The 15,248-nt window shown below is 43.7% G+C and overlaps 1 protein-coding gene across 4 annotated transcripts in view; it reads left to right on the top strand.

The window, feature by feature from the left end:
• Positions 1-228: 228 nt before the first annotated feature.
• The window catches only part of Ttc9 (tetratricopeptide repeat domain 9), a 35,140-nt gene continuing 20,120 nt past the window's right edge, over positions 229-15,248 (top strand). For 3 of the 4 annotated variants that reach the window (XR_012446107.1, XR_012446108.1, XR_012446109.1), the window contains exon 1: positions 259-820. Coding sequence is in view for 1 of the 4 variants with exons in the window: in XM_020153137.2 (XP_020008726.2) it covers positions 412-820 (409 nt within the window). In the remaining 3 variants the exon portion in view is untranslated. Of the gene's footprint in view, positions 821-15,248 lie in introns of all 4 variants that reach the window. The other variant, XM_020153137.2, reaches the window with a different exon arrangement.

Raw genomic sequence — 15,248 nt, 5'->3', positions numbered from 1 at the left:
CCCCTCCTTCGAGCTAGCCAAGCTTCTTCCGGGTCAGCGACGATCACCACCACCCGCCAGTCAGGCCGGGGGGATCCCCCTCAACCCCCATACCAATAACCCCGGAGCGTGCGAGGGTCGGGTCGCCACCGCCAAGCAGGTTGCGGGAGGGGAGGAGGGCGGGGAAGAGGGCGGGCGCGGCGGGAGTGGGGGAGGGAGGGAACAAGGGAGGGGAGCAATCCGAGGAGGAGGAGAGAGCAGCCTCCGGCAGCTGGCGAGGAGAATGGGAGTGCGGGGCGACAGAGCGTCGCGGGGTGTCACGGCCGCGGCGAAGCCAGCCAGGCGCGGGGCCAGCGCCCGCCGCTTTTAAACCCAGGAGGGCGCGGCGGCGGGCGGATTGCGGCGCGCTCGGGGCGCCCGGGCGGCGGCCGAATGGAAAGGAAGAGCTCGACAGCCGGGGCCAAGGGGAACCCAAGCCCGCCCGCGGTCGGCGAGGGGCAGCGGCCGTCTCCACCACTGTGCGTCCCGGGCGCTGGCGGAGGGACCCCGGCGCGGGGCCAGGCCGGGGCGGCGGCCGAACCAGCCGAGCTCATCCGGCGCGCGCACGAGTTCAAGAGCCAAGGGGCGCAGTGCTACAAGGACAAGAAATTCCGCGAAGCCATCGGCAAATACCACCGGGCATTGCTGGAGCTGAAGGGGCTACTACTAGCTTCCGGGGAGCGAGGAGAGCGGGACCCGCGCCCAGCTTCCCCGACCGGAGCCCCCAACCCCTGCCGCCTCACTGAGGAGCAGAGCAAGACGGTGGAAGCCATCGAGATCGACTGCTACAACAGCCTGGCAGGTGAGCCGCGCCCCTGGCCCCTCCTTCTCCTGCCCTCCGCGTCTCCCGCCCCGCGCGCGTCCTCATTCCCAGACCCGGTCCCTCCGCGTCCCAGCGGACCGCTGCGGCGCGTCCGCGGTGCAGACTCCCCCGCTGTGACCGTGCTGCTCTGGGGAGGAGATCCTGAGAACAGGGCGCTTTGGAAAAAGTGTGACTTTCAGGATGATGCCTTCCAAAAGCCATAGTCATTTTATATCCCTTCCCTTGCCTACATCGTTAATCTCTCCTTTAAATGGCTGGACAGGCAGAAGGCGACCCAGCTGGTGTGGCGACCGACTGCTCCTACTCACCAGTGGACTTGGATCTAAAAATGTAGAAGAAGCGCCCTGGGTTGGGTGGAGTGGGGTGGCGTTTTCCTGAGGGTGGGTCTTAAGGGCTCCCACGCACCTGGCCACTCTTTGCATCACTGGCTCCAAAGTTGGCCCTAGGCCCCCACCCTGCAACTAACCGCATCTGGGTAGGTAAGGTTCTTCCCCAAGTTCTCTGGCCCCAGTAGCAAAGGGGAGTCTGCCACAATGTCTTCAACATCTTGAGCAAAATGGACTCCAGAATGCCACTTCTCTCTCAGCTCTGCTGGGGCTCCCGGTTGCCAGGTGAAAAGCATCTCAAAAGGTCCCTGGCTCAGGGTTGGTCTGTTGGTCTTAGGCTCTGCTGCATTCTTCCTCTCCTCCTGAGGTGGGGGAGAAGGAGTATTTCTGTTGGACAAAGAAGGCATACGTTCCAGAGTGCACTTTGGGAATGAGGTCAAAGTCTTTCAACTTAGGCACAAAAAAATTTTTTTAAAGTCTGTTAAAAAAAAAAAAAAAGGGAAAACTCTGGGTCTTTTCAGGGCCTTTCTGTGAAAAGATGGGAGATGTTGGCTTTATATTTGAAAAGCATTCTGTTCTTTTCTTTCCCAGATTTGGTGGGATTTTTGGCTTGGTTGAGCTTCTCTAACCAAATAAGGCCATTTCTATTTTCTAACCCTTGAAGTTGTCTACCCTAGCTGTGGTGTAGGGTAGAGAGTGTGACTGGGTGTGGTGGGGATGGTAGATGTGTCTGTGGCCCAGGCTCTTGGAAGATGAAAATAAATACTGATAGCTCTGTTCTGTTCCCCAAGTGGTTTCTAGTTTCAGCCTACCTCTGCCTTTCCCAAAATGCCAGGCCCAGTATCATCTTTAATCAGGTGAAACCCAGGCCAGGGAGACACTTTGTATATGGTAAAGTAGTTTGCAAACTTAAAGGAATAGGAATAATGTGATTGTAGAGATGGTGGTATCCATAGCAGTCCCACAAATAATGGCAGCAGATAAAGCAGTGGTACAGCAAAGATGGAACGTTTCAAATGCGTTACATGAATCAGTTTGACTCCTTTTAGTTCCTGTAAGTCTCTGCCTGATGAATAGTTAAAGGGCAGAGCAGCTGTGGGTGGAGGGAGAAGTGCTCTGGATGCCTAATGCAGTGATTTCAGAGTCTTACATTCAGTGTTACCCTCCACATCCCACACTTTTGGCTACCAGCCAATGGCTAGCACTGTCTGCCCTCCACCCCAGAAGTGGTTACATTGCCATGGTGAAAGTAAAGATGTGTCCTTGGTCTGGCCAGCACAGTCAAGGCGGGGCTGAGGTCTGGACAGCTCCTCCACTCCTATCCCCACCCCATAGACACTTTGGAAAACTTCAGTGGTGAGAAAATGGAAAGTAACCCCAACCAACATTCCCCTCTGCTGCCTCCTCCAGTACCTACCACTTATTAATGTTAATAATTTATTGTACACACTGTTAGTTGCCTTTTATACACTATCTTTTAAAAATATAATCTATCTAAAAGAAATATGATCATCAGTTTTATAGAGAAAAATAACAAGGTTCCAGAGCCAGTCCACTCCAAAGACAATGTTGTTGTCATCACACCTTGATTCACAAAGTCAGTGTCTTCTGGGTTTCTGCCTGTCCTGAGCCCAGCCTCAGGTGGGCTCCCAAGCTCTACACTTCAAAAATTCTGTTGGGAGCTCTCAAACCTGGCAGCCAGGAGGAATCATTGATTCAAGGTTCTGACAGAGCTCTATAATTTCAGATGTAGTCAAGTCTTACATAATAAAGAAAAGACTGATTACAAGCTGAGCAGTCTTGTCAAAGCCAATCTGTATCCTTGAGTAGAAAACTCAGCAGCTGGGAGGAGGGTTCCACATAGAAGTCACCTTGGGGGGAATTAGAAGGCTGATGTTGGTTTCCTTTGGGATGATGGGTAAAATCCATTTTATCACTATCTCAGAAGTCATAGCATAGCAAAGTATCCTTTTTGTGGGATATGAAAGTAATACATACCTAATCTATCTAAAAGAAATATGATCATCAGTTTTATAGAGAAAAATAACAAGGTTCCTGAGCCAGTCCACTCCACAAAGTGGACTTTTAGAAAATAGCCTAACAGTTAAAGAAGTAAATACAAAATTACCTTTAACCCATTACCTAAAGAAATTCATCGTGGTGTATTTTTCTGTGTACAAACGTAAACTTTACAAAACTGAGGTACCTAGGATCATGCATCCTGCCTTTAATCTCACCATGACGTCAGAAGAATTTTTATACTTCATTAAAATATTTTCATGAAGTTTGTTTTAAATGGAAAAGTTAAAAAACCAAACAAACTTTAGATATGTGTTTTCAGTTATCACTGGATAGAAAGGAAGAAAAGATGATCAGTGTTATTGTTGTTGGAGCTGGAACAGCCTGGCCCATGAGATATTTTTTCCCCTGTGTGCCTGCTGAAAGGAAAGAGGCCAGCAACTGTAAGTTCATTCTGGAAGAAAGACAGCTGACCCTTCCACTGGGGCTCTGGCACCAGCTGGGCAGTGCAGTGGGATCCAGGCGGAAGCAGTTCTAAGATATGTTCTCAAGACTGTTCTCCTTCCACACAGAACTGTACATACAGTGAGAAGCTTGGGGTTGAGAAGAAACTTGGACTAGCCCAGAAGTATCTAGAGGATTAGGCTGTGTTGCTAAGGGTGTCTCTGTTCTAAACAAGAGGTGGTTGTGAGGCTTCTGGGGGAATACTTAGTATCAGTGGACCTTTGTACTCTATCTGGAAGCTTCCAAAAAAAGTAGCCAGTGGGCAGCTGGAGTATGGTAAGAAATGTTAGTCTTAAACCCCTGTGGATGTCCTGGAATCACATGAAGAGTGTACAGACAATTTGCAAAGTGCCCCAGGCTATTGTCTGTTCTGCTTTGGATTTCCTTTTGGTTGGGAGGAATCTGGGCAGTTGTATAGGACTCCTGGATGGGATTTTGCATGTCTAATGCTATAGGAAGTTCAAGGAAAGAGGTGGGAACTACTCTGTTCCTTCAGAATTGCAAATGGTTCTGATATAAGGATTAGAAAAGAAGTTCTGATTTAGGAATGTGATTTTATGGAAGATGTATTGGACTGTTGATTGACTCTTCTTGACCTTGAACAAGACACAGGTCTCTTCTGGGGCCTTGGACCCTTTGAAGGGCAGAGCCTTCTCCTGTGGGACTCTGATGTCCCCAGCTGGGTTATGACTAAAGAGACATAACACATAGTGGATTTGTTGGTATTTTTAAATGATGCCCAAGGCTCAAATGCCAACAGTAGAGACAGGTGCCAAGTATAGCAGTGGCCCTACAGGCTTGTGCTTTTATTCCTGACATACCTTGTAACCTCGAATAAACCTCAGCTATTTACACCTATATTTGGGAGATTTCTATTTGTTTATCTTTTACTAAAGAAGCAGATTGTGCCTATTTATCCCAATAGAAGGAAAACCCAAGACAGGTGTGTAACAAGGCCTAGAAGGAAGACTACAATGGGAAAACTCGTGGGGCAGTGCCCTCTGAAACCAGTTTTATCAGTGCTATGGCTGTGTCTTGAAGCTATGGCTCAGGGCCAGTCACATAATTTTCAGGGTCCAGTGCAAATGAAAATGTGGGAGTTCAAAAAGCTGGGGAAGCAGATCATTAAAAGTCTTAAAAGATAAAACTTTTAGCTGGGTGTGGTGGTACATGCCTATAATCCTAGTATTTGGGAAGGTTGAACCTGGAGGTTCTCAAATTCAAAGCTAGCCTGCTCTACATAGTGAGTTCAAGACCTGCATGGGCTACATAGTAAGACCTTGTCTCCAAAAAAACCAAACCCATCGGGGACAAACCAAAAAATAAAGCTTTTTCTCTTCTTTCATGGCTTCTTTCCCTTGACTTGACATGGTGTTTTTTATTCGCTATTTAATGTCATTATAAGAAAATTAAAATTTTCTGTTTTTGGCATGGATTTTGTTATTCATCTGTATTTTGTGGGGTTTTTTTTTGTTGTTGTTGCTATTGTTTTGTTTTTGATGGGACTGGTGTTTGAACTCAGGACTTTACACTTGCAAAGCAGGTGCTCTACCACTTGAGCCACACCTCCAGCCCATTTTGCTCTGATTAGTTTGGAGATGGGGGTCTCATGAACTCTTTGCCTGGACTGGCCTTGAACTGTGATATTCCTGACCTCAGTCTCCCAAGTAGCTAGGATTACAGGTGTGAATCACTGGTGCCCAATGCAGTGCCAGTTTTAAGTGAAAATATAAGAGCACTTAAATTGTATATGGAGTCATAAAAATTGCACAGTTTATACTTTGTAGCTCATACATGCATAAGTAATTTGTTACTACTAGAACAGTGGAAATGTTGCACAAAACAAACTTTTTAGGCTGCGTGAGGTGGCCTGTAATCCCAGCTACTCAGATAGCAGAGATCTAAAAGATGGAAGTTCAAAGGCCAGACAAGGCAAAAAGTTAGTGAGATACCACCTCAATCAATAAGCTAGGTGTGGTGGTACATGTCTGTGGTCCCAGCTACATAGGAAGCCATGGGCAGGAGGATAAAGGTCTGAGGCCAGCTCCAGGCAAAAATGCCCTAGCCCAAAAATAACTAAAGCAAAAAAGGGCTGGGGTTTATCCAAGTGATAAGAATGCCTGTCTAACAAGCACAAGACCCTAGTTTCTAGCCCAGTACACCAAAAAGAAATGTTTTAAACTTATTTATATGCACACTTTATATGCATATTTTACACGCATACTTTCTGTAGGCTTTCTGATGAGCAAAGAAAAGAGAAGGAACTATAGGTTCCCTTACCTTTCCCTTTTGTGTCATCATTTTCAGCATAAATGGTTGACTAATAGAAGTAACAGAAGTGAAAAAAGGACAAGACAGGATTCCTTAGGCCATTTGTGTTTCTTAGAACACCATTGTTTTCTTTCTGAATTTGAGGCAATATTTGCTTCAAAGGGGGAGCAAAGCCTCTTGGGACTGTCAGCATGTCCACTTAGATATAGACATGATACCTTTACCTTGTACATGTATGGAGTCTTGAACACTCATGCATCGTAGGTCTGCTAAATTCTGTGCTTACGGGGCATTATGAGTGCATATATGAAGGGCTACAAAGAACAATATTGTGATTATCTACTTATGCACATGTTCCACTGTCCAATCAGACTTCACCTACAAGATGCATGTTCAATGATAAAATTGTTAGGAATTTCAAGAAGGCACTAAAGGAGCATCAAACCAAGTATAGAACCTTTCTGAGTATGCATAAATGACCCACTCTTGAAGCCAGCCTGCAATGGACACCTGGAGATGATTGAATGGATACATCTGAGGCAGAGTCTAAAGATCAAAGGATTTTCAGCAAAAACTGATGTGGATCCAGAAAACCAAGCATAAAGACGAATGAATTACAAATGTGAAAACTCAGCGGTGAAAAAGGGTTCAGGGGCTATAGACAAGCATAGCCAGAAGATGAGATTCTAGGGTAAGGATTGGTCAAAGGAGGGAGAAGCAAAAAGGGATTTATGCTAAGATGCTTGGCCAAGATCCTGCCTCTTGCATAGGAGAGTTTGTCCAAGCTGTTACTGGTCTGAGCTATTCCTTGGGTATCACATTGGATGAAAAATCTTAAAGACCCTGTAAATGTAGCTTGCAAGACCATCTTCCAAGGAAAGATGTGAGATTTGAAAGTCATAGAATGCTTTCAGGGAAGTACTAGGAAGAACATTCTGTTAGGCTTTGCGCTCTTTCTGAAGTAGATTCTGAAGCTCCTTAGTCTACCTCCAAGGGAAATGAGTTGTGTGGCTTTTAGCCAAAAACTCATTAGGACATTTAGAAATCTGAGTCTCTATAGCCCAAAACCCAAGAGTTCCCCATCCAAGATGCAAGACTCAGCTGCCGTGAAGACAGGAAGAAACACCAAGATGGGGAGAAACCAAAAACTGCTCCCAGAGTTCACCAGGTTGGGAATAACCTCCAGATGGAAAATTCTCTCCATCCACTATTCCACCACCAGTCTGTACCTACTCCAGACAGCAAGGATGAAAACTGAATGTTTCAACAATCAGCCGAAGATTTCCTAGTCCCCCTTGGAGAGTCAGGTGTCCATATTTGAGAAAGAATTTTCCATTTTTACCTAGCCCCAACCTCAAAGCAACAACCATCTGCTCTAGCACAGACAATGGCACCAGACATAAAATGACTAAAGAGTTGAGCCTTCCTGATAGTCTTCTTCTGGCCTTGAAATTGTTCATTAGCAGGGTAAAGCTCATTACCTATCTCTTGTACATACCTACTACCTCATATCAGCACTTCAACGACATGTCCAATAGAAGCGAAAACCAAGTTTCCAAAATTTTTGGAAAAGGAAGCAGAATGTTAAGTGCCAAAGAGAGGTAACTTCTAGATCCTAGCAGACCACATCCCTACACCTTTCTGCCAAGAGGAATTTTATAATAGCATAGGTGTGGGGGGTACGGAGAGGGTGCTCAGTGATAGAGTGCTTGCTTAGTATGCCCAAGGTCCTGAGTTTGATTCCCCAGCCCCATAGGAAAATAAGTAAATAAATAAAACACCCAAATGACAATGTGTATACAGAGGAAGTTTGTGGGGCAAATATTTCCTTTCTACTGTGTTTATGTGGAAAGAAAAAAGTGTGAAATGGTGTTAACTAGCTAGTTCAAGAGTTACATAAAAGGAGAATTACAATTGCACCTTAAACAGGTACATGAATTTCCTTGCCAACATTCCCCACTTATCGTCCAACCTCAGCTAGACATTTCTAACCACAAGAGTACTCAAAACCAACTAGAGTGAACCTTTTGACACCCACTACCACAATAACAACCACCATCACAATAATGATAGCAACAGTAATGATAGGGGAAATTTACTATGATGAACCCAGTAGGCACACAGTAGATGTTCCACAAATGTCTTGGAAATGAATGAAAATGCCTGTCCCAACATCTGTCTCATGTTAAGGATCCAATAAATTCAAATATTCAATTAATCTTTTTGGAGCACCAGCCATCTGCTAGACCCTGGGCGTGGGGTTGGGTATACAGGAGTAAACATGAAAGGCAGGATCCTTGTTATCAATGAACTTACATGTATATAATTTCATTTGATCTATACAACTTTGTGAGACAGAAAACTCAACCTCAGAACAGTTAAAGTCATTTTCCTATGATCACAGAGAAGGATGTGGCAAACTGGGATTTCTTAACTATGAGGTCTGTAATTCCAAAACCTGCAGTTTTAACCATCACCCCCACAGCCTCCATCTTTAGGAGTTTCTTAAATACTAAAATTAGCCTCCTTGAAATTTCTATCAATCTATCCATATTCTCCCTTTGAAGCTGCACAGGATACATCTCATCACTGCTATAAAGATAAGCCTTGACATTTTTAGGGCAACTCCCTTACCCACCCTCTAGACATTTCTCCTAGAATTTAAACGTCTCTTTACTGGGCTTGTATCTTATGAAATTGGGATTGCCCTTTAATCCTGGGAGATTAAGGGAAAAGTGTCTATGTTTAGTGGTCAGGGCATAGTTTTTCTCAATCACTGAAAGAAGACCAGAATTTGTGTGGACAGAGAGGAATGAGGAACCATGAGTCAAAAATTTTAATGAGCGTAGATATTACAGAAACCCCACCCATACCTCCTCGCCTCACTTCCCCCTTGCTCCACAGTGTGTGGCTAAGTTAAGCAAGTCACCTGATTGGGAGAAGGCAATGGATATGTTCTTTGGAGGAAGAAATGTCCCCCATTCTCTTCAAACATCCCCTTCTTTGAGAATACAGTGGAATCTGGCTTAGTGTAGAGGGACCTGGACTACAAGTTCTCTCTCTAATTTTCTGTGTGTCTTGGGCCAAGGAATTCTATCTCTTGGACCATGAATTATAAAAAAAACTATGGTTGGATTCTGAGATTGCTAAAGTCTTTTCCAGCTGTTAGAAGATAAATTCACCATACCCTTCTTTTCTGAACTGTGTGGCTAGTGCACAGACTGGAGTAGTTCTATGTGTGCAATAGAGACCAACCTCCAAAATCTATTATTATGTAACAGGGAAGAGTACAGAACCATGATTAATATCACTTCCTTCATGTAAAAATTTAAGAAGAGAATAAACATATGCTGGTACAGTTTTTGCATTGGAGAAGATTATCCATGATCATAGTAGTAAAGCCACCTGTTGCCTTTGAAAAAAAGAAAGACTAGCAGGGAACTAGAGAAAGACTTCAGCTTTTTAGTTGGAATAGTTATAATGTTTGGCTTTTCTAACTATATGCCATATTTTTTAAAGAAAAATGGTGACATAGATTATCTGTATAGAGAAATTGTGAGTAATTCTGCTTTTTAATATTTATGTAAAGAAAACTTAACTTTAAAAGGTAATTTTAATGCCATTCTGGGTATTACCTATGTCTTGTCTATCCTTATCACACAGTAGCACCAGAGATATCAAAATTATCCCAAGCTCTACATTTTCTCTTTCTAGCCCATAAAAGAACTCATCCTGCTTTCTGCAGTGTTCACTCCCTGATCTAGGGGATGAGTGCTCAGTGTACAGATTCTTGTCAGCCCAAGTCTAGGCAATCCTGCCTGCTGATAGGTCAGACAGAGGAGCCAAAGCAACCAAAAGGACGCTCACTCATTCACCTGATCTTTACTGATAACTGCCATGGCGCTTCACAGCCCAAACCTAAACCCACTGTGTTCTCAAAACTGGGGACTAGGGTTTTATTCAGGCTCTGCCTCTCGGTTGCTCTGTGACTTTGGACAAGCCCTATCACTTTGATCATCAGGTTTTTAATATGTAAGCACAGGACAATTGCTCTTCAAGTGTCCTTTCAGAAGCATTGAACCATCAAGGGGGTTTGAAATGCTTCTAGCCAGACTCCCTTTCTTGTTCTTTGTCTCTGGGAACAGCCTGATTTGGTGAGACAGCACTCTTTTATTCCAGTTTACTCATATGTGCTGACAAATATTCATTAAACCATCTCAACTGAGATTTCCAAGGCAACCTTTGCAAATTTGGGGATAAACCCAAAAAGGGACTTCACCGCTTCTCAAGATGCTAAAATTGAGATGGGGTTTCTGAAAGAGTTGTGGGCAGAGGTTAAAGCCACATAAATTATTATCTGGACTCTGGAATCTAAATTGATGGCACTTACTGCTGCTTTATCTTGCCGGTTATTCCAAAATTCAGACTGTGATTTTGGCCAAGCAGTCCTTCATAGCATCAGAAACCTGGCAATATGGCTACATTAGGCAGGGACGTACACATGGCAAGGAAAGAAAGCAAGCTTTTGAGAGAGTCTGGCAAGAACAAGAGTTTCGGGGAACTGTTGCTGGCTGTTATGCCCTTGCAGAGAGTGACCACTGCTGGCCCAAGGACAGGAGTCTGGGCTAGATCTGAGTGTTTTGCTCACACCAAGTCATAACTGAGTTCCTAAACCACATGACCATTGGAAATGAGTACACTCTTCTCCAATACTTACACAGGGAGGGCTGTATCCCCATGTGTGCCAGTAAGGTAGAAGGAAAAGACAGAACACAATGAGCAGCATGCTTATTTCCCAGAAATCCTGAGAGGCAATATGGTATATTAGGAAAAGATCTTTCCTTAGTGTAAGAATCTGCACTTGAATCTTGGCTTCTCTACCTACCCCTCCATTAACCATCCTCTAGGAGCTTCTATGTCCATTGTAGCACAGGAGTATGATATGACCACAGAGGGTTGTAATGGTGATATGCTTAGCATAGTGCCTGGCATGTAACTACTACTTAGTAAATAATGGTTAATATGTAAATCTGCTTATAGGTATACTGATAGAGAGGAGGATATAAGAATGTAGCAAAGAAAGTTATGAGGAACATGGGAAGCAAGTGAGCAAACAGATGAGAACAAAAGAAGGGTCAGGGAACATTCATCTCCCATGTGCAGGTGAGCAAGGTGGGATCTAAAACCCATGGGCCTTTTCTGTCTGGGCTGGAGAGACTGAGGGAAGGAATAACCCATCAGGTTTCCTCTGAAGGACAGCTAAGCTCCAGAAGGAATCCCATTCCTGGCCCAAGGATGAGGGATCTTTCCCCTTTTCAGCTTCTCAGGATTCAGGTTTGTCCACAAAATACTAGGAACTGGTGAGTTCTAGGCAGACTTGGGCTCCAGCCTGAGATTGTGCAAGTGAATATGCCTATTCTTAGCCACTTTCCATCTTCTGCCCCAGGATTCCCCCTGGTCCCTTATTTTGAACTGAACCAGTAGGGAAAGAACTTGGCCTTTCTCACAAGTCAGACCTGTTTGGAGTCTGACAAGAGTAAGGACTTGCCAGAAGAGAGGATACCTGCTGTGATCAATCAGGTCCCATGGAGCTTAGCAAGGAAGCAAGCAGACTGGTGAGCAAGACAACGGAAGAAGGAGAAGCCTATGGGAGAAGCCATGAGGCTGGCACCTCTTGCCCCTCCAGTATGTCAGGCTGGCACCAGCTCCCTGAACTACCTTCAGGGTGTAGGATGAAGAAAGCCCTAGCTCGATTGGGTGTCTTGGAAGTGAGTAAAGTAGTGGGTGTGTCTCTCGGGCTTCCATCATGGGACTCCCCAGTCCTCTCACTACCTCAGTTCCGCCCAGTGCAGTGCCCTATGAACAGACAATGCTTTCCACCTCTTTTTTAAAGGGGTCAGTTTTGAGGGCCTTTTTTTTTTTTCCACTAGTTTAAATTTTTAAAAAATTAATTGTAGAAGTTGTTAAATATAAGAAATTACAACAAAAATAATAAAAATTACTTGTCACCTGCTACTCCAAAATGACAGTTCTTATGTGTTTTGGTTTATTTTCTTCTGATCATGAGTGTAAACATTTATATATAAAAGAAACACCAGGCAATCCACTTCAAATTTTTACCTTTCTCCAGTTTATTTAGGAAAGAAGAAATTGATCTCCCATGTGCTGGGGCCACTGTGGGGACTTCCTAGTCTCCTTTCCACCCCACTCCCCAGCCCTACAGGATGCTGCTCACTCTGCCTGGGTATCCACCAAGGGCAGCTCCACTTCTTCTTGCTTCAACTTCCTTCCACATTCCAGGGTATCACTAAACCAAACTGGATTGTTCCAGGTTTTACAGAAGGTTATGGCATACACAAGTGTTCCTCTCAAAAATTGAACATTAGAAATTCTTATTCCTAAAATTTATTGGCCATCAGACTATCAGGAACTTATTATCAGCTCTTTACCTTTTTTGGCAAGTTCCAACTACCTGCCATACTTCTCACTCTTTTTTTCTTCCCTAAAGCCTTTTTCTACTTCTTAGGTTCCCCCACTTTCAAATTCCTGTCATTCCATAAGCAGAGCAGTTTGACTATCTTTTCATCTACCTAATTTGCCTGCTACTGACCTCTAAGTTTCCCCTTCCCCACCTGAAGCAATTTATGAGGGTATTCTCTTTTTAAAAAAAAGATAATTTCTTCCTTAAGGAAGAAATACCAGCTATTACAAATTCTTCACACACACATGCACACAAGCGCACACACACACTCATTTTTCACAGCATTCAAGTTATACTGCACAAACTTTTGCAACCTTCATATTTTCCACTGAAAACATTTTTCAGTGCCACTTAAGTATTTTCACTCTTTGTAGTGTTCCATTGCATCAATGTCATTTTTTATTTAGCCAATCTCCTACTAATGCACAGTTAGGTTGTTTCTAACACTGCAGTGACACACAATGCTGCCAGAAAGGCCACATAGAACACTTTAAGTATGCCTATTAACTAACTTGTCCCGAAATGTCTGATGACATGATGGGAGGGTGGTAGAAGAGGCAACAGGGGAGATATCACTGAGGTCATAGAAGAATGGCAGCAGAGGTGATCAAAACAGTAGAGGCTTTCTTCAATGTCCAAAGAGAAAACAGGATGAAACTTTGGCTCCTGAGATTTTTTTCTCCTATTCCTGCTTGGTTCCTGCTATTGGGCAGGATGTGTTCTTGGCCAGAACTGACAAGAAAAAGAGACTGTGGGGCATTGGGCTCCTTCTGAGTATTTCTGAGTATATACTCATCATCATATTCTCAGTGGACAAGCTGGTTCCTCCAAAGTCCCACTTCCTAAAAGACTCCAGCCAGTGATAGTCCTGTCATACCTTTCTCCACTACTGCCTTTTCCTTCTGTCTGTCACATCAATATTAAGAGTGAGTGATGGAGGCCATGGGTGGGATAACTTATAAGTGTGCTGCCATAGCAACCAGGGAAGTGCCTGCCTTCTTGAACAGTGGCACATGACAGGCACCAAAAGCTGAGCTGACCCCAAATTTAATATTACAACCCCCTTGAATAGATTCTAGTATCCTCAGAGAGCTGTCACTATAAGCCTTCAGTTTATAGGAATTTAGACTGGCTTTTTACCTTGGCTCTTTCCCTTGCCACTTTGCCATATGGGATTGGTTTGAGGGTCCCTAGCAAATAACAAAATCTATAGACTCTCAAGTTCCTTATGTAACATGGCATAGATTTGCATATAGCCTACACACATCCTTTTGTATACTTTGAATCATGGAGTACTGTATTGGTTATAGAATAATGACAAGAAAAAAGTCTGCATTTCAATACAGACTCAATTTTTTAAATATGTTTAGTCTGCAGTTGTCAGATCTGCCCATGAAGAGCCTGTGGATATGAAGAGCTGGCTTGCCAGCAGAGAGCGAATAAGAATACAAACTCCTTGACGAAAGCAGTATCTTTTGAATGCTTTCCATTTCCGTATGAAACCCAAGGCACAGGTCACTAAGAGCAAATTCTTATTGAATAAGGTGACTAAGAGCATCTGGCCAGAATTGCATAGTGATGGTCAGAAGAAAATGGTAGCTCTGCTAGGAACCCCAGTTCTAGGACATCCATGTGGAGGATTCAGAGGTGGGAAAGCAGATTAGCTTTGTAATGGTGAAAGGAATGACCTCCAAAGACAGCGTTGCTAAAACAAAGAAAACAGAAGAAACACTTTACAATGTTTGCTTGAATAGGCTGCAAGCATGTGCTAGTCTGGTATGTTGGAAGTTTGGAAATTCATAGGAATGGAATAAAAGATTTAGCCCACTAAATAAAGCCAAATGACTTCTGGGAGTGGGAGCAGCAGATCGAGCAGCAGGCTGGGAAGGTACTGGTGTGAACAAAGACACACTCATAGGGTGCTAACTCCCTGAGCTAGCCATCCTTTTGTTCAGGACAGCTTTTCTGGCCCTTGCCTTGGGAAAGACTGTTGGAAAACAGCAAGACCAGGTTTCCACATTTTATCACCACCTCTGCAAAAGTGACTTGGGGTTAAATGATTCTGGCTCTCTCCCTATGTGTTGAGTATAAGGCTTAGCAAGTCATTAATTGCCCTAAGCCTCAGCTTCTGGAAGCAAGGTTAATAATACCTGTTTCCCAGAGCCTCCAGGAAGCTCAAGTGAGTTGTGAAACACTACGTGCATGTTAGGTGTTGCTGCTTACTGAGCATGACCACTATGATAGGTGCCATGTGAGGATGGGAGGGGGACTTAGAGAAAAGAAGGCATGTTTCGTAATAACTGCAAAGATGGGCATCTCCTATTTGAGAATGAAGTTATGAAAGAGCCCACTTGATGATATACCTGTGGATATGTCTTCATTAGAAAGAGACTCCCCAAAATGTTTTGAAAAAAGCATTGCCATTGGGTAAGAGTATGCTATAACTCATAAGTATTAAAAAATAATAATTTCTCAGCAAGTTAGAAATGTAGAGAGGTTTTCTGATCTCAATAAAGAACCACTGACAAGAAAAACTAAAACTAACTTCATAATGACTTGCAAGAGATGGAGTGCTTTCCTTTATGACTTAGGAACTGCATTCTTGGGCATTTGTCCTAGATATATAAAGACTGTAAATAACAGCTTGTTAATCATTTACCTGTTGAAGGATATCAGGGTGCTTTCTATTTTTATGAATTACACATAAGTTATAAATTATGATTTATTATAATAAAGCTGATAAGAAACACTTATCTCAAGTACTACAATGTAGGTGAGAAGGCCCATCTACAGAAGCCCACTAGGA

The sequence above is a fragment of the Castor canadensis genome, chromosome 3, assembly GCF_047511655.1.
Source record: "Castor canadensis chromosome 3, mCasCan1.hap1v2, whole genome shotgun sequence".
Lineage (NCBI taxonomy): Eukaryota > Metazoa > Chordata > Mammalia > Rodentia > Castoridae > Castor > Castor canadensis.
This window is presented reverse-complemented; position numbering and strand designations above follow the sequence as displayed.